At 38.2% G+C, this 27,888-nt stretch overlaps 1 protein-coding gene across 1 annotated transcript; it reads right to left on the reverse strand.

Moving 5' to 3' along the window:
- LOC123502567 (N-alpha-acetyltransferase 30-like) lies at positions 1 to 27,807 on the reverse strand. Its single transcript, XM_045251704.1, is given in 6 exon segments — positions 1 to 3,271; positions 11,702 to 11,760; positions 13,282 to 13,423; positions 17,440 to 17,563; positions 26,825 to 27,298; positions 27,301 to 27,807. Coding segments are annotated over 5 exon segments (1,098 nt in total). The 5' UTR covers positions 27,607 to 27,807; the 3' UTR covers positions 1 to 3,271; positions 11,702 to 11,708.
- Positions 27,808 to 27,888: the final 81 nt, after the last annotated feature.

Raw genomic sequence — 27,888 nt, forward strand, 5'->3', positions numbered from 1 at the left:
CATTTTACTACTTTTAATTATGCGATTCTACAGCGTCACACAGTTTTGTATTTTCTTTAATCTCTCCAAAGGCAGCGGTAACCTAAGTGTTGTGGGCGCAGCCTTGTTCTTTGGATAGCTGATGAGGCTCTTGGGTGCCCCACCCTTGGCACTGCTTGTAATGGAGTGCCAAGATGAGGCGACACAGCAGGGAAGGGGAGGGGCGAGGTAGGACTGGTGAGAGGGCTGTGTTGCACCCTCACACACCTCAAAAGGGTGCTGGCAAGGCTACTACTAGTGTGTGTGATGTGTGTGTTGGTGTATGTATGGTTATGCACACATACTGAACCTCTAAGGTGTATCCTGTATGTTTTAAGGTCACATTGCAGGCATCTGTCAGCATCCGTGTGGCTTTGGATGCACCACATGGACGGCTGCCTCACATCTGGCCTTGAGTGTGTGCGCACATCTGTCCACCATGCTCCTCTTCCTACACTCTTGATACACACACACACCAACTCAGTACTCAAACTTAATGTTTAACCTGCACACACATTAGTTCAGTGCTGAAGCTTCATATTAATACATATTTAAGAAAAAAATCCAGCAACAACATACTATTATCTTAAGTCCTGCCAGTTTACTACAGATCTAATGAACTCTGCTAATACATAAAAACTTGGCAACAACATACTACTGTTCCCTCAGTCCAGCCAACTTACTAGTTATCTGCCACTGACATCTCTTACTACATACATGAAAATCAGCAACATACCACTGTCCCTTAACATGATAATTTACTTCATCTTTGTCACTAAATTTCCTTCCTCCTGTTTCTCTTCCTAGAATTCTTCAGAGAATGGCAGAAGAGAAGTAAAGAGGGAAGGGTATCAAAATATAATAGCAGGTTATCAGTTACAATTTATGTAATAACAAATACCAATAAAAATTAGTGATAATTTTAACTAGCATGGCACTTTCCTACACAAAAACCTCGACATAACAGAAAACCCTTGATTCACTGGATTCTGGTTCAGTTTTTATCAAGTTGTTAAGATTTCATGTCTCAAAATGAGGAATGCTCATTAATGACAAGGAAAAGGAGACTACTAATACCATCTTACTGCTATCCTAATAGTAAGAGTACCATTGTCCCCAACAGATTACAAAGTATAGTCAGAAGTAGTAAGTCTTTAATAAATTCTGTATAACAAAGGCCATCATGTCTCCTGTGACTGAAGGAACGACGTTCCCAAATTTAACTATCTTCCAGCTAGAAATATTAATGAAGTCCTTGAAAAATATCCCAAACATCAAACTAATAATGATAGATGCAATTTTATTTATTTTTTAAAATGTTCTTAGACATCTTGTCACCATGCAACAAGGCAAATTTGCTCCATTCAATTTGTTTCAGCATTTTCTTCTTGGATATTATATTGCAAAAGCAGAACATTAGTTCAGTAAGAAAGTTACCTAAAATACTTGCCAGAGAAAATCGGACATCAAGCCAAGCTTTTCAGTGAGGAAATCAATTTGTTAAACCATTCAATGAGCTATCTAGATGGTAAAGTAATGTTCTATTGTTCTTCACAATATTTTGTCACTATATTGTTAGACATTAATTACTAATTGACTCAAATGAGTAAATGAACACTTAGACTCTTGAAGCTGTTAATAAACTCATTCATAGCCAACTCATGGTAGGTGACAGTGAGGGCAGTCAGTTAATGCAATTACAACAGTGGGGTGTTGTCATGTTCCATAAGTTTACAGCAGCAGGATACCTAATGAAAATTATTAATTCATGATATTATTTTCTTACAGCAGCAGGATACCTAATGAAAATTAGTAATTCATGATATCATGAAAATAGAGACATTAATGGGAAAAATAAAAAGTAGTCCTAGGATGTCTTCACATTAAAGATGCCTATTGATACAATATATGCACTACTTGTGTGCCTTGCCAATATCAATGGCAGTAGTTGCACAGTACACAGGAATAAAAAGGCCATGAAAGAGATGAAGGAAGCCAGGAAGAAGCAGATTAAGGTGAAAGAAGCAGAAAATTAATTAATGCCACACTAATGGAGATCCCAGATTCATTCTCAGTGTGATCATAATTTTGTGTGAAGTTATAAATTAACACTGAATCATCTTGAGTCAGCATTTCATGTAAGCTGCCATCAGTAATACACCAGCAGGATCAGCACCTCCAGCCCAACAGTGATGAGAGAAGCAAATGATAAGATCAACTTATTATGTTATTCAGTTCTTGGAACAAGTTCTTGCATTTGCAGCACATATCCACAAAGAACCTTTACTCTTTGGAATGTTATTGTCTGTATAGTAGATGCCTAAATATGTTCAATAATGGTGAGTGACTGCAGGATTAGCTCTAATACATTACACATGGCTGCAGCTCACCTCATCTCAGACCAAACCATAGACATTTAACTAGCCTGGCAACACTGTGAGCTCATTTGACTAGCATACTGAACACTTGTCTTTCCTGCACACAGAAATTGTGTTGGTTGCATTTGATGGTAGGTGTAATGATGGAAGACAGAGAGAAGGTTTCTAATACAATCAAAGATGATCACTCACATACACCCACAAATACAGAATATAAATAAACAAAGTCAGAGAGGCCAAGCACAAAAAAAACCAAGCTCAGGAGTGTGGGTTGAGTTAGGATAACATCATTGCCTGCCAATATGCATTAGTCATCGCTGGCTATACATTTTATACTTGCAGTTATTCCCATGCCACATTGTCGATTAATGTTACATCATAACTGTTGGACAACACCCCACTGTATCAGCACTTGGTATATTAGGTTACTGCTATACTTAATAAGCCCTTCATCATCAACTGCAGTCCAGACAATCCCAGCATACATCTCTGTAAGCTGGACTTCGTCACATCATAAATTTCTTTGACTAAGATGTTGCCAATAATACTGAATTATCACATGTAACAGAGTACTGCTGCTGCTGCTGATCAATCATAATAACAAAAGAATGGATGTAATAAGAATAATGATAATAACAACAACAACAATTAACAAAACTGACTTAGACCTGAGACTCCCGTTGACATGAGCATGAACCAAACCTTCACATGATCAGTGGTAACCTTGTGCTACCCTGCAGGCTAGTGAAGTGGTATGCAGGGCAGGGCATGGCAGGGCAGGGTAGGGCAGGGGTTGGCACGGTTCTCTGCCCACCTCACTATTTTTAGGACCGACACACACATGTATGTACGCACACACACACACACTTAGTAGTCTGGAAAATGAGGGAAAAGTTTACTGTGTGGAAAGATTCTTCAGTAAAGTAAAAACACTTCCACATGCCACACTCCAGAGCCATGGAGCAGCTATGTTCATAAGGATGTGTACATAGAGATTAAATAGTAATAGATACATAAATAGTTAAATGACATATACCACATTAAATAGGACATTTTCATAAACTAATTTTATGCTATATCTTCCTCAAATTCTCTCATGCTGTGATTTTCCATGAAAAATTCTAGCGGACAAGAAATACAAGTTGCATTAAGTAATACTAAAGCTTTCACTCGTACTTTCATGTTTTCATTTTTAAAATGTGCAAAACATACAATAATTGTGAAATAGCCAAACTCTTTGGAAGCCATTAATAATAATTTAAGTACAAGTAGTGTGTGTGTGTGTGTGTGTAATTCACCTCGGTCGCCTGCTGGTCACCCAGCCAGTCTTCCCCATTACGGAGCGAGCTCAGAGCTCATAGACCGATCTTCGGGTAGGACTGAGATCACATCAACACACAACACACACCGGGAAAGAGGCCACAACCCATCGAGTTACATCCCATACCTATTTACTGCTAGGTGAACAGGGACCACACATTAAGAGGCTTGCCCATTTGCCTCGCCGCTTACCAGGACTCGAACCCGGCCCTCTCAATTGTCAGTCAAGCGTGCTAACCACTACACTATGCGTGTGTGTGTGTGTGTGTTATTCACCACGGTCGTCTGCTGGTCACCCAGCCAGCCTTTCCCCTACGGAAAGAGCTCAGAGCTCATAATGACCGATCTTCAGGTAGGACTGAGACCACAACACACTCTGTTGTGTATTTACTTAGTTGTAGTTTTACAGGGCCTGGGCTTTACGCTCGTGTGGCCCCATCTCCATATCTACACTTATCCAATTTTTCTTTAAAACTATACTCACTCTTTGCTGACACCACTTCCTCACTCAAACTGTTCCAAATCTCAACACATCTTTGTGGGAAACTATATTTTTTAACATCTCTCAGACATCTTCCCTTCCTCAGTTTTTTACCATGCGATCTTGTGCTTCGAATGTCATATTCTTCTCAGGATCAGTTTCTCATTATCCACTTGATCCATTCTGATAATCAATTTATAAACTTGTATCAGATCCCCTCTCTCCCTTCTCTGTTCCAGGGTTGGTAGATCCATAGCTTTTAGTGTGTGTGTGTGTGTGTGTGTGTGTGTGTGTGTGTGTGTGTGTGTGTGTGTGTGTGTGTGTGTGTGTGTGTGTGTGTGTGTGTGTAATTCACTGTTTGATCTGCTGCAGTCTCTGACGAGACAGCCAGACGTTACCCTACGGAACGAGCTCAGAGCTCATTGTTTCCGATCTTCGGATAGGCCTGAGACCAGGCACACACTACACACCGGGACAACAAGGTCACAACTCCTCGATTTACATCCCGTACCTACTCACTGCTAGGTGAACAGGGGTTACACGTGTGTGTGTGTGTGTTGCATAGGTGATGATGAATCAATTACCAGTACAGTACCCACATGAAACTTGCAGTGAAAATACCATGTGGTCTACTGAAAAAACTCTAGAACTTATCAAACTGCAACATTCATCTCCCCAAAAAGTCTCCCTTTCTAAAAATTTCCTCACCAATCTCTTTTTTTTTTCTTGCTCTTCCTTGAATTTATCAAAATGCCAAGTAAAGTACAGAGGGTAGGGCAGCAACCTCTAAAACACATTACAGGTTGAAATTTAACAAAAATTTTGACGAGAGACAGGAAGATAAACTGGCTGAGCATAATCAGTTGAAACTAGTTTGTACTGATCAATGTGTCTCCCAACATTTACAGGCCATGCATCTGCTGTTTTTTTTTTTTTTTTTTTTCTCTCTGCCTGTATTGACCACAACTCTTGCTCCTTGTTCTACCTTGTGTGGAATGATGAGAGGCAACAAAGACCTTACAAAGGAACAGATTAGTGCCACAGCTTCCCTAAACCTTGGGGAAGTCTAAGATCACAGTTTTTACCATCATATCACTCTGTACAGCCCAGCGCTGCACCAAGAAAAACAAGGTGGGCAATGGAGATCCACTACTCCATAAGAAGAGGTCTGGGAGAAATATGAAGGTTCTCTATCAAGTAGACCAAGCTTGAACCACTAGTTACTGCAAAGCAACTGAAGGAAATGAGCCCACAACTTCTCAATAATGTCTCCAGAATACTGCAATTGTTCCTCTGTGATAACCTTAGCTTCCAATACCATATCCCACAAAAAAAAAAGTTAACACCAACAGAAGATCTCTCTCTCTCTCTCTCTCTCTCTCCAAAGAAATACATTGCTTGGAAATTGGAAAGTGTAAAACCATCTTATGAAGTGGTGAGCCAACTTTCAGTCACTGAGAACTTTGCTATTTGGGCTCTGGGGTGAAAGATGGGGTTGAGGCAGGGTTCACATCCTCACCACTCAAAGTACACAGAGGTGAAAATGAGGCACCCCAATTATGTCATAATATGATCATTTGGTTATCTTGGGATCAGAAAACCAAGAAATGTTGCTGTAAATAAGGACAGGTATTTTGAACTACTTGCTGATCACATGGACGACTGTTTTACCAAGTGCCAAGTAAAACATATCAAGACCCAAGAAATGTTGCTGTAAATAAGGACAGGTATTTTGAACTACTTGCTGATCACATGGACGACTGTTTTACCAAGTGCCAAGTAAAACATATCAAGACAGAGTCCCAGCTCACAGCCAAACTAGTCCATCATTGGTTGGACTTGGTGGGAGTGAATGACATCAGGGGCCGGCCAGGAAACAGCACTCATCTCCCACAATGAAATGTGATATATAAGGGGCTACAACATATCAACCATTCCAAAGTTAGTCCACTAACTCCAAGGAATGTGGTCACACTTTGAATCCTACTCCTTCCAAAGCCTTGCAATGTCAGTCCCTAGTCACTTACAAAGCTATATTAATAAAGAGCTGCCCCACAAAATATAAAAATCTGAATAAGCTTTCTCAAATCTTTTACTTTCCATATTCAACCTCTCACATGAGCAAAAATGTTTTATGCCACACTTTTGGTGCACCAACTGTGCACTATACATTACATGTATTGAAATGGTCCTAAAGGAGTTTGGTAGCCTAGGTCTACACAGAAGGGCTGCTGGAGGCTGTGCTGCCTGGCAAGCTACCAAAGGATGAACATGCAATTGTGAGTGTTCAAAATTATGCAGAGTGGTGATTTGTAGAATATTCCCAAATAGTATGTTGCTATAAGGTGAGAGCTAACTTGTATTAAGGTCACATGCAAGGCAAATTGAGAATTGGGCTAATAATAAAAAAAAAATAATAAATAAAAAAAAAAAAAAAAAAAATATATATATATATATATATATATATATATATATATATATATATATATATATATATATATATATATATATATATATATATATATATATATATTCATAGACTCTATTATAGACACAACTTTCTCTTGCAAATTGTGGTGACTTCATCCATGTTTCCACTTTAGTTCAAAATTGTACAAAATTTAATCATTTTCATTTTCACTTCAAGCACCTCCCGTACCCAACATAAACTTTCCCTCCTCTCAAAGCTTATACTTCACCCCTTATATTTTTTTTCTCTTCTCCGATAAAGATATGCATATTGGTGAACTTTAATAAAAACCAAGCACTTGCTGTGGCCATGAAGAAAAGCAACTCATATCTGATGTGTACTTTTATTACAAGAAAACTGAGAACTTTACATACTCAATAATTTAACAACTTTAACAATGCAAGCTTTTAACTTAGAAAATCATAAAGCTTAGTACTAAGCCTAAGATTCTATCAAAAATGTATTTTCTTCATGAGGCATTTAAGTCACAAACAAAAGGTATACATTAGCCCAGAATTCAATTTGCATTTGTATGCATATGTGCATGTTAGGTATTATTACAAAACCAAATGACTGTACCCACAGACCCTCTTCTACACTCAAGCTGTGTTTAAGATAAAGTGGAGCAAAAGAGCCTTCAGTAAGTCAGTCATGAATGAGGTGACTTAGACCATGAATGCTTTCTGGAAGAACAATATTTCATCTAATCTACTAAACTAAAAGTGGCTTGATCTGGCTACTGGTGCACAGCTAGCTCATTAAAATATAAACAAACTGACAACCTACACTCATGATCAAATTCTTCAAAAGACAGAACTGCCTTCAATAAATGGGTAGAGACCAATGAGTACCAATAACAATACCATGCATCATACCACCAACAAAAAATACAGTGTCTGCACACCAAGTAGTGAGTGCTACAAACCCAGTACTGAAACAGTGTATCAAGTTAGAAGTACTCTCATCATATCAATATAACACTTATGTCAGTTTCAAACAGTTAACAATATAACTGTGAATTGTGTTGCTATATATTACATCCTGTAATTTACTCTTAATCTGAAATTATAATGTATGTCAGTGGGATGGCAAATATTGAACATCTGTGTGGCAAAGATTTCTAATATTAAAATAACAATTAATTATAAAAAGTTCATTTGAACATGAGCTGGCAACATTCACAAAACTACTTCCCATTACTATCTTCTCCAGCACATACAGCCACTATTAAAGATGGAAGGTCCTCAACTTTGTCCCAATGCTGGCCAAAAGCAGTATAGCAAGAGAACTAGGAACTGAAAGTGATACTGGTGGCACCAACATGAAGGAGCATGTCAAGCTATAACTCAAAAGATGAGATGAGCCTGTGCATACCAGCTGTGGCCACAACTTTACTTGGTCAGGCAGACACAGACCTAAGAGCATGCAGTCAATGAGCTGAAAACTGCACAATGACATCTACAATTCTGGCAATAACAAAACCTCACATAAGAGAATGGAGATTTTCGTCTATATGAGTCAAACACTTCAAGAATTTCCCATCCTAAGGTAATAATTATTTCATTCACATGTCATTTGGGATTCAAACAAAAAATTGAGGGTATATAAATCAATGCCTAAATTCTTTTTATCACATTAACTAGATTATAAGGCACCATTAGTGTAAGTGATATTAAGTAGTTTAAACTTGTATAAAGCAAGTAATCAGAGCACAACATATATAGTTCAATTAATCTTGAAGCTAGTAAAAAAATGAATAACAATAAAATAATCATACCAACATGGAAGTGATACTTGGCCAAATGAAAGACAATGAACAAAAATTTAAGCTGTTGAAATGGGATACTAGAGAAATGCTTGTAGCATGTGAAGAGTGAATGATGAGAGTAATGAAATATATAAAACAAATTACATATGTCAAGCAACAAAGATAGAATAAGAGCAGTTGAGAAAGGATCAAGACAACATGGAAGTGGTCTGGCATTTGGAAATATTAAAAATGACTAAGGTAGTTGTGATGGGACCCAGAGGATATCTAACAATAAAATGTAAGGTTACAGCACTTATCAAGTAACCTTCCCCCTCACAGATAAGAAAAGGAGAGAACTTAGCAACATATATACAGAGAAAGACACATAGATAAGACATGAGAGATGTATTGATGAGATGTGTGTTGACAAGCCCCACAAAATATGTTGATGTTAATGCCAATATTATCATTTATATTCTTGTGAGCTATAGCAGTCTCTCCATCTCTTTAGTTTTCATTAGCAACTGTCATCATCAAAAGTTTCAAGAATAAGATGGAAAGCTTATTAAAGCATCACTCTTCATCATAATAATGCAACACCAATGCTGTCAATTCCTGGCAGCCAAAATTACGAGATTCTTGTAATTTTACATCACAAAATTCAAACAAAAATTTAAGGCAAACCTGAAGGCATAATGATTGTGATTTTGAAAGATTACATACATGCATATGTGTTAGCATTGATCACTTAATAGTGGTTTGCTGACATGGTTTCCAGCAGTCTCCAATGAAGATAAGACCAAAAGGGCTTCACAGTAGATTATCTTAGCACAGCAGCCCACAAGCACACCTACACAACCATGCCTTGCCACTAAGAGCTGCTCCAGCATTTTTCACTTCATAGCTAGAATAGTCTTCCATGCTGATTCTCCCAGATTTGAGCCTATCAACAAAAGGTAGATATGGCAATCTGACCACAAATGTCTCCTTGTACTTTCTGACACAGTCTCTAGCACCATCACCAAGGAGCTCCTCCACAGGAAAGAGCCTGATTCCAAATACTAGCACAAAACTAGCATTAACTTACAAACGACAAAATTTTATGGTAAGTTTGCCTGATGCCATCCTTGTGTTGCAGTAGTGTACCCCAGCAACACTGCAAGACACAAAGCTAACCACCCACAAAAAGGGATGATAAGAGATGGTCATCACATTCCTATATTATGCAAGTTTACAAAAAAGTTTAACTCACTGTACATTTACACATAATATTAAGATAAATCTAGGGATTTACTTTCTTTTGGAAACTTTTCTTCCTTTTCTTCCTTCAGATCTTTATCTTTAATGTAATGTATAAGTAATCATTATTTTCTTTTTCTTTTCTTTTTCAAATATGTTTGGTAAAGTTAAAGCTGGAATTAATTCAGATAGTAAATCAGTGAAAAGGGGTTATAATTACATTGATATCATGATAATTACTTGAATTTTGAAGCAGCTAACTAGGAGCAACCACAGACAGAGTAACTACAAAATCAGTTGTTAATCTGATTTATGCCACTCATATTCCATCAATCTGTTTGTTAGCAGCAGTGAATACTTGTTACCACTATAACCATTCTACCATAATTTTAGGGATATGTAACCAAGATTAGGTTATTCAGAAAAAATAGATAATTAAATTAGTATCCCATCATGTAAACTGGTAAAATATCAGAATGTTGACTAGTCTTACTAACTTAATCCCTGGTTCTTGGAATGAATCAACTAGCCAACCATTGCCTCATATTGAAAGAAGTCCTTTTCTAGTGTAGTAGCAGTGAATCTAGATAGACAAACCCTTGTGAGACACATCAGGATAAGCTCATATTTTGATTTCAATTAACTTGAGACCAGTTTTCTTATTTGTAAACCTATATTTCCACAGAACCACAGTTTTCTTAATTGTAAGTCTATATTTCCATATCACCAAATGTTTTCTAAAACAGCTGAACATTTTGGTTCCTGAAGCTGTCAAGAAGTGACAGTGAATTACCTGAACCAAGACCCCTGAGGATTGTGTAGTGGAAGTATGATGTTAGTAAACAGAGCCTTTGAATGCTATTTACAAAATAACATGCTGGCAACCTCACCACTGAAATGCTAAATATAATCAAGAATGCTGAACATGTCCTTTCACATATGTACAACTTGGCATTCAAGAATGGAGCAAGAAGAAAAATGTGGCAGCCTAAAAACCTTAAATATTCTTAATTATTCATTTTTATTCAAATTCTCAAATTTCATAGTTTTTAATACAGGTTTGGATTACTTACTTTTTCATTTATCAAAAATAATGATCACTATTACAGTATTTTAAATTCAGTCACAACAAGACATCTACAGGCAACTGCTCTTCATTAAATTGTCAATAGTTGTACGTAGTGATGCTGACTCTCTACTTGTCACCAGAGGAAGACCTATGTCAAGTGACAAAACAAAGAGTTTGCCTTACGGCACATGCTACACCATCAATGGTTGAACATCAGATCATTCTAAAGACAGTTGCTTCCTTATCATCCTTAATTCCTGTTCAGTCATTGCCATCACCCCTCCTCTATCCTTGTTACCACATCCCTAAGAATGTGTACATCTTTTCAGAAAGCAAGTAAAATACTTGGAGTCTTATTTATCTGGAATATCATTCCTTTCTCTTCCTTGTATTACTACAGAATTCATATAATACTAAACATACTGTACTGGATATGCCAGAAAATTATGTGTTTTCCACTATAATAACATTAAACTAAAACTTCAGAACTCTTGGTGCCATGAGCCAGACCAAACCACTAAACAAAGCTGTGTGTATACTAATGCCCAATATATGCCAAGACTCAGCAATGAGTTAGCATTTTACATGTTCAGTAAATTATAACACAAATGTGGTGAGAATCTTATAAAAATATTTTCAGTTACAGATTAATCTAAGAGGCCAACAGTTTCACTGTGAATCTGCATTTACTAGGACTGACAGGTGTTTGACTAGTAATATCATACATAATACTAATTATAACAATGATTGTGAATGTGCAATAAAGCTTTTCATAGTCACTTGTATTTTCATCATGACTGAAATCACACTCAGGAGACTCTACCAAAGACCCAAAACTCAATATACATATATACAAATTATTAAGGGGTGCAAGAAAGAACACTAACTACCAACACAATAAACATCTAATTTCACCACAGCCTAAGACAGAGAGTCAGGCAAAAGCATGCACAGGAGGAAACACAGTGGCAGGTACCTTGATCTTATCTGAGCCACAGCTTCAACCGCAGGGCATCCACCCCATTAAGATAGTACCTGCAATGAGAGGACACCAATGAATGAGAACACCAGCATGAGGTCAGCACTCATCTCACACACCTGACATTTCCCTCCTGTCTCATGAGGCACTCACCCAGCAAGGCAATCTTAACCTTCAATAACTCACACAGTACTGTTACTGCTTTGAGACTGGCAAAGTTGCTAGCTAGTCATCCCGGGCTAAACTAATCGATAAGCTATGACTATTCCTGTTTAAAGAGGGCAGCTGATCAGCACACTCACAATACTCTTATTATATACCAAATTTTATATTTGAAAGATACAAGGAAAGCAGAAGATGCAAAAACAAGCTGTGCATGATGATAATGAGAGGGTTGATGAAAGATGAGAAAGTTAACAGAAGATGTTCTAGAACAGGGGAGCAAGGATTCTTAAACTTTTTAATTCATCACCCCCCCATTGAAATTTCAAATTTTTCTATCGACCCCTATCTTTTAATTTGAGGAAAATAATTCTGATGATAAAAACCATGTACAGTAGTAGTAGTAAAAGTAGTAGTGTTTCACATCAATGATGGTGGACAAGGGAAAAAAAAAAACATTACAAAATAAAAACTGCTATATGCCACATCAAAAAAGAAAAAACATGGTGTATCCAAAATAACTGCCAATTTAGTTAGCAAAGTTTCTTAATACTTTTCTCTTGAAAGATGTCATGTTGTAGGAACATGTAGTAGAGCTGTGAGGCAATGAGAGTTAGTTGAAGGTAGTGTTGCCAGCACTGCTTGAATTTCTCATGATTAATTACTGAAAAATAATTACTTATGGTTTGAATTCAAAAACTTGTTTATTTTCTATTCTAATGGTATCTGATTTTCTTAAGGTTTAAACAAATTATAATCTAGATTATAGAATTTCCAGATGGAAGCTTCTACCCCAGCAGTAATATTCATCATCCCACAGATATTCATCAACCCCCTTTCAATCCCTTGGATGGTTCCATCAACCCCTAGGGGTTGATATCAATCACTTTGAAAAACACTGTTCAAGAGAATAAGAAAATGTTTTGGAAGAAGGTGACAAGAATTAGGTAAAGATCATCTGATTGTGAGAAACAGGTGAAAAGACAGGATGGTGTGGTGTTAGTACGACCAGATGAGGTGGGGAGAGTATTTTATGAAGCTACTGACTGTGGAAGAGAAGAGAACACCTTAGCAACATTGGGGTATTTGGGAGATACTAAAATGAATGTACTAGGAGAGACAAATATAACAAAGGAGGTGCAGGCAACAGTATGGGAGATGAAAAGTGGAACAGCATTGGAATATTTGAAGTACCTAGAGTTAATTACTGTTGTAGATGGAAGAGCATATATGAAGATGAAATTTTAAATTATCAAAACAAAAATGTTGTAGCAAGGAAGGAATACGATACTTAACAAGAGATTATCACTTAGACTGAATGCAAACAGAAGGTTACATGATGGAACATGGAATAGGGGTTTCTAAATAAAACTTTACTGTTAGGTCTAAGAGCACCAGAAGGTAAGGAAGCTTACCGGAAGAGCCTCTTGTCACGGACGAAGCCCAGGTTCTCATAGAGCCTGAGAGCTGGCTTGTTGGTGATCTCCGTCTCCAACACTACCTCATCTGCATCATCTGAGGCCATGGCACGGATTGCTCTCTGCACCAAGTTAGACCCTGAAGGAAGTGTTTTTAGTCAACCAAATTACTTTCAGTGTTGCATGAATTCACAATACTCCTTTACCAAACACTGATGAATTTAACTATGGTATAATAATTTTTATACAGTAAACATCTGCAATACTGGACATTTATATATAGTGAAACCCCAATTTATTGCAGTTCATCTGTCACTGGTTCACTTTTAGTTTTTATTGGAACCTTTTTTTACAATGCTGGAAATTTAACTCCATCTTGGAAAAATTGGCTATCATACTTAATATAATAGAAGCTAAATTGTAGAATGGGTTAATGAAATGTCCAGACACTGTACAGAAACCTCCTGGAAAAAAAAAAAAAAATCTTCCATCACTATTCAAAACTCCACCTACAGCTCTAGCAGCAGAAGCAGCAGCAGTATCTGGTAAAAAGACTGTGTTAAAATACTGCAACCTACAGATTAAAATAGATCATAAATTACAAATAAATCTTCAAATGTTTATTACTGTACTGTATTCAATGCTGTATCTAGACATCCTTCTCCCCACCAAAACAACTATCTGTCCATCAATTCTTACACCACCATAACAGCATAACAACCAGCTGGTTGAAACACTCACCCACTGCTAGCTCCAAGTGACAAATTGCACAACTTCATATGAACACCACTCTGCCTGAATTAATGTACAAGTATTCCCTGCTATCCAATTCACCATTACACAATATTTCACTTTTATGACTATTGCTCTTTACTAAACTCTGTCTTCTACACAACCAGTTGTTTCATTTTTATCATATCTTGAGTACACATTCACTTGCTCTGCACACAGGCACGGTGAACCCCTAATTTCACATGGTTTATCAATCATTCACTTTTACACCGTTTTCAATTATAATCTATTGTTACACTGGAAAATCCCACGTTTTCCCTATAAAACTGCTATTATATTTAATAAAATACAAGCTAAATCATGGTGTGGGATGAGTAAATAACCAGATGTATTGGTATGTGGAACACTATTGGCTAGCACCTCACCAATAGCCAAACACTTTAAATCTTTATTGCTTACTATGTTTACTGAATTTTAGGTGTAGTAGCCCCTTTAAGGCTATTAAAATACTGATTCTATTATATCAAATTTTGCAAATTATGACATATTTCAAAAATTAGTGAATGTTTGCTTTATTCCATGAATATTCTAGGTCTTAAAACCCAAAGTTATCTGATACACAGGTAACTACATGTTTAAAATGAATTGTGGTTATGAGACAACAAGGGAATGAATTTGAGAATAGTTGATGACACCAGGGTCCCCATCTCTCTCTCTCTCTCTCTCTCTCTCTCTCTCTCTCTCTCTCTCTCTCTCTCAACAATAACTCGGCATTTTTTGGCTGACATCAATATACAGTAAAACCTCGCTTGACGAACGTCTCTAAGGACGAACAATTCGCGAGATGACCCAAAAATTTGTCAATATATCAACCCAGGGGATGAACGATATTTCTGGGGATGAACGCGGTTAAACGGCCGTTTGTGTGATAGCCAACCCGGCTATCACACAACAACAAAACAAAACAAGCACAAAAGAAAATAGAAACAGGAACATACGAAAAATATTACATAACATAATCTCCGTGCCACCACAATTTTCTCCTGTTTTTCCTGGGCATGGTGATGTTACCAACGCGCTCTACTGTAGCTTCCTCGGCGTTATCCTGGTTGCTCTGGTGGCTCTCAGCATTGCTGTCATCATCATCCTGGCCATGTCCAGGTACTGCAGATTGTGGCACATCCATTGCAGCTGTTTCCTCGCTCGCCTGGCAAGGAACACCGCCCTACTGCCCGCTCCTCTCACACTGAGCATCACCTCCGAGGATCAAAGGAACTTCCTAGCCACGTGCCTTTAACTTCCCTTCTTGGAAATCCAAACTTGCTCCCACACGCGTGAGGAAGTCAATCCCCAGCAGGCAAGGGTCTTCCAAGGCAGAGACGAAGACTGGCAATCTTTCCATGTTTCCCACGCTGATGTTCACTATAACGGGGCCCCACATAGCGGCAGACTTGTGACGCTACACAGCTGTTGTGTAGCTCTGGCACACTGCGCACATCCAAAGTCCTCTCTCATGACTGTCTTCTTGGATCTTGTCTGTCTTCCTCCCCATCCTCCTCTCTTCCATTCCATCATGCCATCAACGTCCAGTCTCTCAGGTAAATAACCTTTTCTTTTTTATTCATTTTATCATCATTTTGATATCATTTAGGTAAGTAAAACAATTTAAGCTTTCTATAATTATTTCGTTCATGTCATGCACACATTAAAAGTCTGTTTTGAATGGGTTATATGGACAAAAGTATGATTTTTTTTTTTGGTCTGGAACGGATTAATGATATTTCAATACATTCTTATGGGAAAAATTTATTCAGGGGACGAACAAATCAGGTGACAAACAGGATTTAGGAACGAATTATGGTCGTGAGCTGAGGTTTTACTGTAATGCTGATTTCAGTATATGATGGGCACCTTTAGAACATAACTCCATGAAAAATTAGGGGTTGACTGTATCAAATTAACATAAAACTCTTTCAACCATCTGTGCAAGCTTACAAGACAGGAATGTTGCTTGTAACCTACTGTGCAGGACAGAGTACAGTGTAGCAATACAATATTTTTTTTTTTTCCTTTCTATTAACTTTGTTACTTTTATACCAAAATTAATAAGCCATACCATAGGGAAGAAGAGTTTAAATGTTTTTTGTTTCTTTCAATAATAAACTTTCTGAAAGATTTTGGTTTGCCCTTATCTATAATCTAAACTGAAAACTTCACATATCATCTCTAGCTAAAATAGCTTCTAAGAAGTTAGATATTCTGAGTTGCATCTATGAGCTTTCCTCACCCCTACAAACTGCTATGTACAGAAGCCTTATCCACCCATCTATGGGAAGTTCCAATCATACTGCTCTAGTGCTAGATAGAGAGGAATCAAGTGTTTTGTCTAATCAACTCCTTTCCTCTGACTGACTGTTTTTAGCCTCTTTCTCATCACCACAATGTTGCATTTCTTGCTTCTACCACTATTTTCATTATTTTCATGCCAATTGCTTTCCTTATCTTGCTAACTGCATGCCTTACCAACCCCCATGACCTTGCTGCACAAAAGTTTCCTTTTTCTCACCCCTATTCTGTTCATCTCACTCTGTAACACAAGAGTTAACCAGTACTCTCAATTATTTTTCATCCCTTTCTCTAGTAAACTCTGGAACTCCATGTCTCCTTCTGTATTGTCATTCACCTATGGCATGAATTAATTTATGAGGGATATTTCAAGACATTTATCCCATTTTCTTGACTAACTCTTTGGTCTTTTTTTTTTTTTTTTTTGTCTTTAATGTAAGAGGAGACAACTGGCCAAGGGAGAAGGCCAAGGAAAAAAAAAAAAAAAAAAAGCCCAATTAGTTGCCAGTCCCCATAGAGGTCTGATAGAGATAGCCAAAAGAAAGGGATAAATGTCTTGAAACTCCTCCCTCTCCTCCCTCCTCAAGTCATAGTAAGCTGGAAGTACAAACACAGGTAGGGAGTTCCAGAGTTTACCTGAGAAAGGTATGAATGATTGAGAATACTAGTTAACTCTTGCATTAGGGAGTTGGATCCCTCAATGGACTTTTTTTTCCATTATTTTTGTTGCATTTGGCCAGCTTTATCCTCATATATAAAAAGAAAAAAATAAGTATAGGTATGCAAGTCACAGCTTAAAACCTAAAAGAATCTATCACCAATGGTGAAGGCTTGGCCAAGACTGGAATGGAAGGATGAGTATCCTGAATTCTAGCAACTCCAAATCTGCCACACTTATTACCAAAATGGAGGGTATAATGTACATAAAAAACACAGCTTTACACAAATTAGGAAAGTAATGCATAATAAAATTTGCCACTTAAAAACAAATAAAAAATATTCATGCTGTAATTACTTCAAGAGAGTACAACACTTCCACTTTCATCGGTCAATTCATGAACCTTACACTCCACTTACCTATTTTTCTTTTCCGAAACCTGTGATCAACAGCAAGCATTGCAATATAGCCTCGGACTGTGACTTTCTTGTGCACGTCCAGCTTACAAACAATGGCTCCCACCACCTCTCCATTTGAGACAGCCTGAAACACACATAAAGTTCAGAGGAAGCCATCAAGGGCCTGCCTAACCTAACTTATCTACATGAACAAAACCCCACAGGGCACAAGTGTAGCATGACACATTGTGTTCCAGACACAAGATTGGATATATAATTATAATGGCATCATCTCACATATTATTCTTTCTGTAGGTAATAATTAAGAAATTTACATTAACACATTTTACATGGTAAAATAGTAATGATAAGACAGAAAGCACAAATGCAACCATCATTTCTTGATAAAGAAAAAAATGAGATGAAGTAATATGTGAGATGCAAGAGGATGGTCTCACATAAACATAAGGTTAGTGTAGTGAAGAAAATAAGAGTGCAAGGACTGTAGTGTATATAAACTGAGAGGTGGGGAAAAGATATATGAATGGGCAGACAACCTCACTATCCTAACGAAGTAGTTATACATGAACTCAATACAAGAATAGTTAGAAACAATCTTGAATAGAAACAATGACTCTCTAGCTGACCATAACCTTAAGTAATTACTGGATACAACAAAATCTAGAGGTAGTATTTATGGTTACCTGTTAAAAGACAATTTGACAGACATTAATATTCAATATCTGTACTACAAAGAATAGAATTAAGGTTATAAACAATCTTACTACATATTGTTATGCAATTGGCATATCATAAATCACTATTCAGTACAATTTCAGTGGTGTTTTAATGAAAAAATATATATAATAATACATAGATTATCTTCAACAATATATATGAATCTCTCTCTCACTTCACGTAAATGGCACATAGTAAACTTTTCAATGTTGATGCCTTTCCTTTTGGCAGCCCTGCATGTCAAAAATACCAGGTTAGAGTCCATTAAAATAATTTTACATATTAGTTACAGAACAATTCACAAAACAAATTCACAAATCATAAAAGTGCAAAGACATCCTAAAAGATATAATGAAGCCTCTCTATCCACACTCTCAGCACCATGAACTCTACCCAATCAAACACTGGTAAGATCAACTGTGTAATATTTTAAGGGGCAAGATTCTAGGCTCAAATATCTTAACTGTGTGTTTGCAAAATCTTGTTGCTGTGCTGAACAGCAGGCAGTGGCTGCTGCTCACACTTGGTCAACTAACTCACAAAATGCATTTAAATACATAATGTGTTTGGGCATCAAAGTTGTGTCTTAATAGTTTCTTGTCACAGTTATGACACAACTATGATGCTCAAACCTAACATGTTTAGGATGCATATTGGGATACAGTGACCACAGTACAGTGAAGCCATGGGAGGAGGAGGCATGCAATTAGCAAGATCAGAAGAGCAGTTGGAAGAAACACAAATCTTTCTAATCGGGCCATGATCACCAAGGACAAGTTGATTTTGTTCATTTTTTACTGTCCCATCAATACACAAGAAAGACCACAAGGCTTTGAAGTTTCTTCTAAAGGGAGTCTATATCTCAATGCAGTAAATAAATTATGCACATTTTTCAACATCACATCTAAACCAAATGTTTATGAATGTAGGATCTCTAGTGTAGTGAACATTAAAGTTTTTTTTTTCCATAACAATGAGAAATTCCAAGAGCTCTCTTAATAAATCAATATAGTAAAGTAATGAAGGATGTGTCAGGTGAATGATGGATCAAGTCTGTGATGGTTGCTACCAATACAAGACCAAGAAAACAATTCAAAATATGAGAGAAAAAATGAGTGCATTTCACCCACAAGGCACCTGATCCAAAATCAAAGTTCAACATTCTCCACGTTTCATTTCAGTTTAACTTGCATGTTACACTTGTCTTACCAGTGCAAATAAAGTAGAACCTCAGTTACTGAATGCATCCCTTCTCAAGCAATCTTTTTTTTCTTTTTACACATAATTGCTTCAGTTCATGTATCATAATTCAGTCTTGGAAGAAAGTTACTGAATTCAAATATTTTAAGACAAAACAAAAGCTGCCATTTAACACTAACTTTTTTATCACAATTATAAATATTTAATTTGTTCATAAAGAAATGGAGAGGAGGAAAATATTAATTCAATCTTCAATTTTTTTTTTATCTATGATGGAGAACTACCAAGGGAAAAAAATATATACAGAAAAAAACACCCACTGGAATTCCAGTTTCCATAAAAGATTTGAAAGAATTAGTCAACAGCCTGGGACAAATGTCTTGACACCTCTCTTTTAAAATAAGTCAAGTCGTAGGAAGATGGAAATACAGAAGCAGGAAAGGAGTTCCAGAGTTTACCAGTGAAAGGTATTAATGATTGAGAATACTGGTTAACTCCTGCATTACAGGGTTGGACAGAATAGGGATGAGAGGAATAAGAAAGCATTGTGCAGCGAGGCTGCAGGAGGAGGGGAGACATGCAGTTAGCAAGATCAGTAGACCAGTTAGTATGAAAATAGCGATAAAAGATAGAAAGGGATGCAGCCTTTTGGCAATGAGAAAGAGGCTGAAGAGAGTCAGTCAGAGAAGGCGAAAAGCTTTTGATTCCACCCTATCTAATAGAGCTGTGTGAGTGGAAGCCCCCCAAACATGCAAAGAGTACTCCATACAAGGATGGATAAGGCTCTTGTACAGAGGTAGCAGTTGGAGGGCAAGAAAAACTGGCGGAGATGCCGCAGAACGCCTAACTTCACAGAAGCTGTTTTAGCAAGAGATGAGATGTGAAGTTTCCGGTTAAGATTATGAGTAAAGGACAGACTGAGGATATTTAGTGTGGAAGAAGGAGGCAGTTGAGTGTCAGTGAAAAAGAGGGGATAATTGTCTGGAAGGTTGTGTCGAGTTGATAGATGGAGGAATTGAGTTTTTGAGGCATTGAAAACTACTAAGTTTTCTCTGCCCCAATCAGAAATCTTAGAAAGATCAGAAGTCAGGCGTTCTGTGGCGTCCCTGCGTGATCTGTTGACTTCCTGAAGGGTTGGTCGTCTCTGAAAGGACGTGGAAAGATGTAGGGTGGTATCATCAGCGTAGGAGTGGATAGGGCAAGAAGTTTGGTTAAGGTCATTAATGAATAATAGAAAGAGAGTGGGTGATAGGACAGAACCCTGAGGAACACCACTGTTAATAGATTTAGGAGAAGAACAGTGGCCGTCTACCACGGCTGCAATAGAACGGTCGGAAAGGAAACTTGAGATAAAGTTGCACAGAGAAGGATAGAAACCGTAGGAGGGCAGTTTTGAAATCAAAGCTTTGTGCCAGACTCTATCAAAAGCTTTTGATATGTCTAACGTGACAGCAAAAGTTTCACCGAAATCTCTAAAAGAGGATGACCAAGACTCAGTAAGAAAAGCCAGAAGATCACCAGTAGAGCGACCTTGACGGAAGCCATACTGGCGATCAGATAGAAGATTGTGAAGTGACAGATGTTTGAGAATCTTCCTATTCAGGATAGATTAAAAACTTTAGACAAGCAAGAGATTAAAGCTATAGGACGGTAGTTTGAGGATTAGAACGGTCACCCTTTTTAGGAACAGGCTGAATGTAGGCAAACTTCCAGCAAGAAGGAAAGGTAGAAGTCGATAGACATAGTTGAAAGAGTTTGGCCAGGCAAGGTGCAAGCACAGAAGCACAGTTTTTGAGAACAATAGGAGGGACCCCATCAGGTTCATAAGCCTTCCGAGGGTTTAGGCCAGAGAGGGCATGGAAAACATCATTACGAAGAATTTTGATTGTAGACATGGAATAGTCAGAGGGAGGAGGAGAGGGAGGACAAGCCCAGAATCATCCAAGGTGGAGTTTTTAGGAAAGCTTTGAGAGAAGAGTTCAGCTTTAGAGACAGATGAGATGGCAGTGGTGCCATCAGGATGAAATAAGGAAGGAAAATTGAAGAAGTAAGTTATTGGAGATGTTTTGGCCAGATGCCAGAAGTCACGAGGAGTTTGAGTTTGAAAGATTTTGACATTTTCTATTTATGAAAGAGTGTTTCGCAAGTTGAAGAACAGACTTGGCATGATTCTGGGCAGAAATATAAAGTGCATGAGATTCAGGAAATAGAAAGCTCAAGTACCTTTTGTGGGCAATCTCTCTATCATGTATAGCACGAGAACAGGCTGTGTTAAACCAAGGTTTAGAAGGTTTAGGTTGAGAAAAGAGTGAGGAATGTACACCTCCATGCCAGACACTATCACCTCTGTTATGCATTCAGCACAGAAAAGATGGGTCTCTGATGCAGAAACAGTAATCATTCCAGGGAAAATCAGCATAATACCTCCTCAGGTCCCCCAACTGGCAGAGGCAAAACGCCAGAGGCACCTCCACTTTGGGGATCCTGAGGAGGATTGGAGAAATAGGACAAGATACAGAAATGAGATTGTGATCGGAGGAGCCCAACGGAGAAGATAGGGTAACAGCATAAGCAGAAGGATTAGAGGTGAGGAAAAGATCAAGAATGTTGGGCATATCTCCAAGACGGTCAGGAATACGAGTAGGGTGTTGCACCAGTTGCTCTAGGTCATGGAGGATAGCAAAGTTGAAGGCTAGTTCACCAGGATGGTCAGTGAAGGGAGAGGAAAGCCAAAGCTGGTGGTGAACATTGAAATCTCCAAGGATGGAGATCTCCACAAAAGGGTAGAGGGACAGAATGTGCTCCACTTTGGAAGTTAAATAGTCAAAGAATTTACTATAGTCAGAGGAGTTAGGGGAGAGATAGACAGCACAGATAAATTCAGAGAGTGACAGTTGAGTCTAAGCCAGATGGTGGAGGAAGATTCAAGAGCGTAGCCACGAAAGCAAGTTAAGTCATTGCGCACATAGACGCAACATCCAGCTTTGGAATGAAAAACAGAATAGAGAAAGTAGGAGGGAACAGAGAAGGGGCTATTGTCAGTTGCCTCAGAGAGATGTGTTTTGGTGAGGAAAAGAAGATGAGGTCTAGTGGAGGAGAGGTGGTGTTCTACAGATTGAAAATTAGATGGAAGACCACGAATGTTCCAAAGTTAATGAAGAAAAAGTGAGGGAGATTCCAAGACATTTTGGGTCGCCAACAAAAGAGCAGTCCGACCTGGGGACATTTCTGGTCCCCTCCCCAGAAGGGACTCCGAGGCTGGATTTGGAGTTGCCATTTTTTCATTTTGAATTTTAAGTGAAGATGTGTGTGTGTGTGTGTGTGTGTGTGGTAAGTGCATGTAGTTTTATGAGAAGTAGGAGAGTTGTCTTTAGAGGGCAGTCTGTGACTGCCCCTGAGTTGTGAGACACAAAGGGAAATATTCAGCGAGATCACAACTAGCTTTAATTAAGAGTTCACAGCACCCCATTGAAATAGTGCTATAAGACCTCGTTGGGAGTATATTCTCGTTTCGGTAGGTGTCTATGTCATTGTAGAGCTTCGATGTAAACAGTTTCCATTACTCAGGAGTGATCCTGAGCCTCTCAATGACCTCCTAATACCATGACTACTGCATAACTCCATTTCCCCTCTAGCTTTTTCCAGCAGCAAGATGTCTAAGTATTATGATCACCTTCCTTTTGGTGGTAAGAGGGTTGCTCCTCTCAATGTCACTGTAAAATTTCCCTGACTAGATCAGTCACAAAGAGAATACCTCAACAGTTTAAACAATATCTTTTGAGGAGGTTAGTGTCATTAAGTTTATTCACTATATCCCTATCAGATCAAATCATTTCTGAGCTGGAAATGTTGTGAAGCAGCCATCTTCACAGTGGGAATGTCTGTCATATACTAAGCCAGGGTGCACTAGTGTCTGGGAATTAATTAATTCATTGTATATTGATTCTTATGGAAAACTAACTTTAGTTTTTTTTTTTTTATCTTGGATTTCAAACATCATTCAGAAACATACATTGGTACCTTGAAATATGAGCTACCCGAGACATTTTTTTTTTTCTTTTTCCCCTTCTTTTTTTAAGATACGACCAATGATTATGTCCATTTTTTGTTTCAAGATACGAGCAAAATTTTGAGACACGAATCATGCTTGAGGATATTGCCGCAGGTTGGCGGCTTGGTGTATCAGTCCAGCCTCAGTAGAGCTAATATCATCCGTGTTTCCCGTAGATCTCATGCACTGTGATTGTTCTTTCATCATTTTCACAGTATTTACTGACCATTTTTTTTGTTTAAAGTAAGTGCAGTTTTAATTTACGTTAAATGTTTACGTGTAAATGGTTTTTTGAGATACAAGCTACTTCATGGAACAAATCAAACTCGTATCTCTAGGTATCACTGTATCAAGTTAGAGTTCCCGAGATTCCACAGTACATTCATTTGAATGTTCGTCTTCCTGCATGGAACTAAATACATCTTGTGCCCTTGCTCAGTTAAAATTTCTGTTTATCTATATCTAATGTATATACTCAATAAAATTGCAGAGCAAGGAATCTCATTTTAGAATATTGTTTCAAGTACGTACAAGCAAATCATGTAAGTATCACTGGAAGTAACACATAAGGCAATATCTGAGTAATTTAATTTTTCAATATCTTCAATTAATTACTCATTAGGTGAAGCATAATGAGTGAGGTTTAATACAGTGAGGTACTAAGCCATACAATGCATCGGACTTATCATTAACGTGCTATCTGTCCAAAATAACTTTTTTTATCTTGCTCACAGTGGCTGACTTGATACAACCAACTCAACACTTGGAGAAGTGCAAACTTTATTTTTGAAATTTAACAGTTGAGAATTGTGTCATGTCATCCAATGATATTCTTGTTTCCAACAGGTATTTTAGAAGAGATTATGGTTGTAACCTCTGTTGTGTGGAGAAGTTAACCTGTGGATAGAGACTATGAGAGCAAAATTATCAGATATGACAAAAAAAGTAATTAAATTTCATAAAGTACCAATTAAAAGGATTTCCTTTACATTACTAAGAAACACTTATCACACACCGCTTCCTCAGCAGTCACTAGGAAACTGTCACACAAGACTAGGAAAAAACTGCTTGAGTATGACTCAACATAATTCTGAAGACAAAGAGATTGATGAGAAATTGAGAACTATTCATTCCTCTAAGTTAAAGCAAACATGCTGATCATATCTACTTGTGTGCAGTGATTAGATTATTACAGGCCAAGGTGGGGAATATGAGCGGAACATTCCAAAACTTGGTAATGGTCTAGTACAATGGTTCTCAAACTTTTCAAACTTACAAAACCCTTTCACACTTCTGGTATTCGGAAGAACTGCCTACAATCCCTTCACCCAATATAAGTAGAAACCCCACATGCATTTATAGGCCCTAATGGGGATGTACTTCATGCAGCCTCTCTCTCTTTCTCTCTCTTTCTCTCTCTCTCTCTCTAAAATGTAAGTTATTGCACCCTTTCATATTCAATCTTATCCATTCCTGTTCGCATTAATTAATAAAAGTAGGGTTTTGTCAAATGTATATAGATTTTTGCCATGGAACCCTTGAAAGGTCTCAGACCACAGTTTGAGAATCACTATAGGCTGTCTACTCTAAAATGCCTCCTGGGTCTCGGTTTGAAAGGTGTCCCAGAAAATGCATGGTTGTCAGATCTTGAGGAAAACCATGAGCTTTCCTTGTAATAAGTGCATTGATCAAGAGAAAACAAGTATCATTCACATCAAATCAATTACGTCATCAATAAACCAAAGGATGTTTTAAATCCGAGCCATTTTAGAGTAGACAGACTATAGTCTAGTATAACTCTGGCACATTATTTTTCAACTATATTCTTCTTGACCTTCACAAAATCTATTGTATTTATATATATATATATATATATATATATATATATATATATATATATATATATATATATATATATATATATATATATATATATAATATAATATAATATAATATAATATAGGTAATATATATAATATATATATAATATATATATATATATATATATATATATATATATATATATATATATATATATATATATATATATATATATATATATATATATATATATATATATATATATATATATATATATATATATATATATATATATATATATATATATATATATATATATATATATATATATATATATATAATGATAATATAAAGAGGCAGAAAAATGCTACCAACCCTCTACCCCCAACAGGAGGCGTAGTGGATAAGATGGTGAGTGTGGGATCGGGCAGACGTTCACGCATAGGTTCGAATCCCACCGCATACAGCCTTAAAACACTTTGCCATTTGTCGAATGGTTTAAAGTTACCTACATGTCACCATGATACCCAGGTTCTAAGTTGTTACATCCAAGATGAGCTTGGGCGGTGATATGGGCCCTAATATGGGTATCACTATAAATAAAATTGCCTGCGCCACTAATGGGCGGAAGATGAAAAGCACTTCCCATACACTCTTCAAGTGTGCCTACAGGTGCTACAGGCCTTAACATAAAAAAAAAAAAAAAAAAGCATGGGGGCCTGTGAGAATGTGGGGTTCTTGGGTAAAATTAGATGAAAAAAAGTATTTTCTGTAGAGTAAATTATCAGAATCACCTAAAATGCTACAGATTATGTAAAGCACGATAGTAAAGGGTAGGTTAGGTTAAGTTAGGTTAAAATATGTAAAGCATGGTAGTGATTTATTTTCTCACATGGCACGGAATTTTTCACATTACATTGTTTGTGCTATTATGATTGCAGAATGTGCTTTATGGGTATATCTTAAGTATTTTGGTCACGTATTTGCAGTGCTTTTGGGGATTCTGATAGTTTACTACCTAGAAAATATTCTTTATTTTTCAACCCTACCCAAAAAACCCTGCATTCTTACAGGTTCTGATAAACACACAGGCCTGGCTCAGGAGAAAACCTGAGTCACTTGTAGCATCAAGAAGGTTGGTGACATTTTTCTGCCATCTAATAATATACTATATGCATACAATGGTTTCGTGGTCTGGAAGGATAAAGAAGAAAAATAAGGTGCAGAGTTATACTGGACCATTACCCAAACCTTTACCAATATATAAACATGAAAAAGAAAGGATAACAAACCACAGTAAAGGATTGGCCGTAAATGCAGGTAAATTTTACAAACACACACACACACACACACACACACACACACACACACACACACACACACACACAACACACACAGATGGAAAGTGACCCCCATCTTGGTGCTGAAGTGGAGTGCCAAGGTAGCATACCATCCTCTTCACTTTCATTCCACATAAGTATAATTTCCCACACAGCCCTGGGTGCCACCTAAGAGACGGCCAGGCTCAGAACAAAACTACACCAGCAAATTAAGAATAGCGCCACACACTGCCGTCCACCAACACAACATACGTACCAGGAAGCACAGCTTGGGCCAATTATGTATAAAATATCTATAAGTGTATATGGAGTAAGGTTCAGATAAGTCCTTCTGGATTAGCCTCATTATAGCAGACATTTGCAACTCGTTCTCGTAATTTATGTACTCCACCACAAGGTCGTCCACCGCCACTGCTGGAGGCACAGGACTTATGCATATTTCTGGTGTCACTAAACTGTCACTGGCAGAGCTGAGGTCATGGGCCGGAGTGCTCTGGGTGCCCTGGGAACCCCCGGAGGTGTGTCGGGTCCTGGGCCGTGCCCCACACAGAGACTGGGATGAGTCTGACGAGCGCTCTGAGGCCAGGGAGAAAGTGTCAGACACAGCAATGCTGCCACTGCTGGTGGCCTCAGAGACAGTATGCCCATTGCACACTGCACCATTGAGGTCACTCTTGGACTCCTGACTAGACTCTGAACACTGCTCCTCCGGCACGGGCGGCACGGGCGGCGCGGGGGGTGCGGTGGGCGGCACTTGAGGGCTGGCACATGCACCTCGGCATCCGTGGTGCCAATCTTCATGCCATTGACGACGCCCGCCCTCAGGGTAAGCTTTTCCCGGAGGTCAGCCGCCACCCCGCCCTCCCCACCCCCCTCGCCCGCTGGCCTCTTCTCCATGACGTGGGCGTGGGTGTGGGCGGTCCTGGCCCTGGCGCCGTGAACGGGGGCCAGGTCAGCTGACTGGGCAGGCACAGTGTGGCACGCCAGCAGGGACGGGAGGTCTTCGAGTAGCACCCGCCTCAAGGGGGCCTCACGCATGGTCCTGCGGCCTCCACCACCTCACAAGCTGGGGGCGGCTGGCCTCACGCCCCACCTGGCCTCACACAGGACACACGCCATTATCACCTCGCAGGCTGGCAGTGTTTGGGTCCCAGACAGTCTCTTCGACCTCCTGCTGGTGCCTGGGACGGTTCCAGCACTGGCTGCACACACACCCTCCTCGTCACCCTCACTGCTACTACGCACCTCCAAAAATATACATAATATTTCATCAAATATTTGTATTTGTATGGTGGTCTATCGTTATCTTCTATGAGATAT

The sequence above is a fragment of the Portunus trituberculatus genome, chromosome 12, assembly GCF_017591435.1.
Source record: "Portunus trituberculatus isolate SZX2019 chromosome 12, ASM1759143v1, whole genome shotgun sequence".
NCBI lineage: Eukaryota > Metazoa > Arthropoda > Malacostraca > Decapoda > Portunidae > Portunus > Portunus trituberculatus.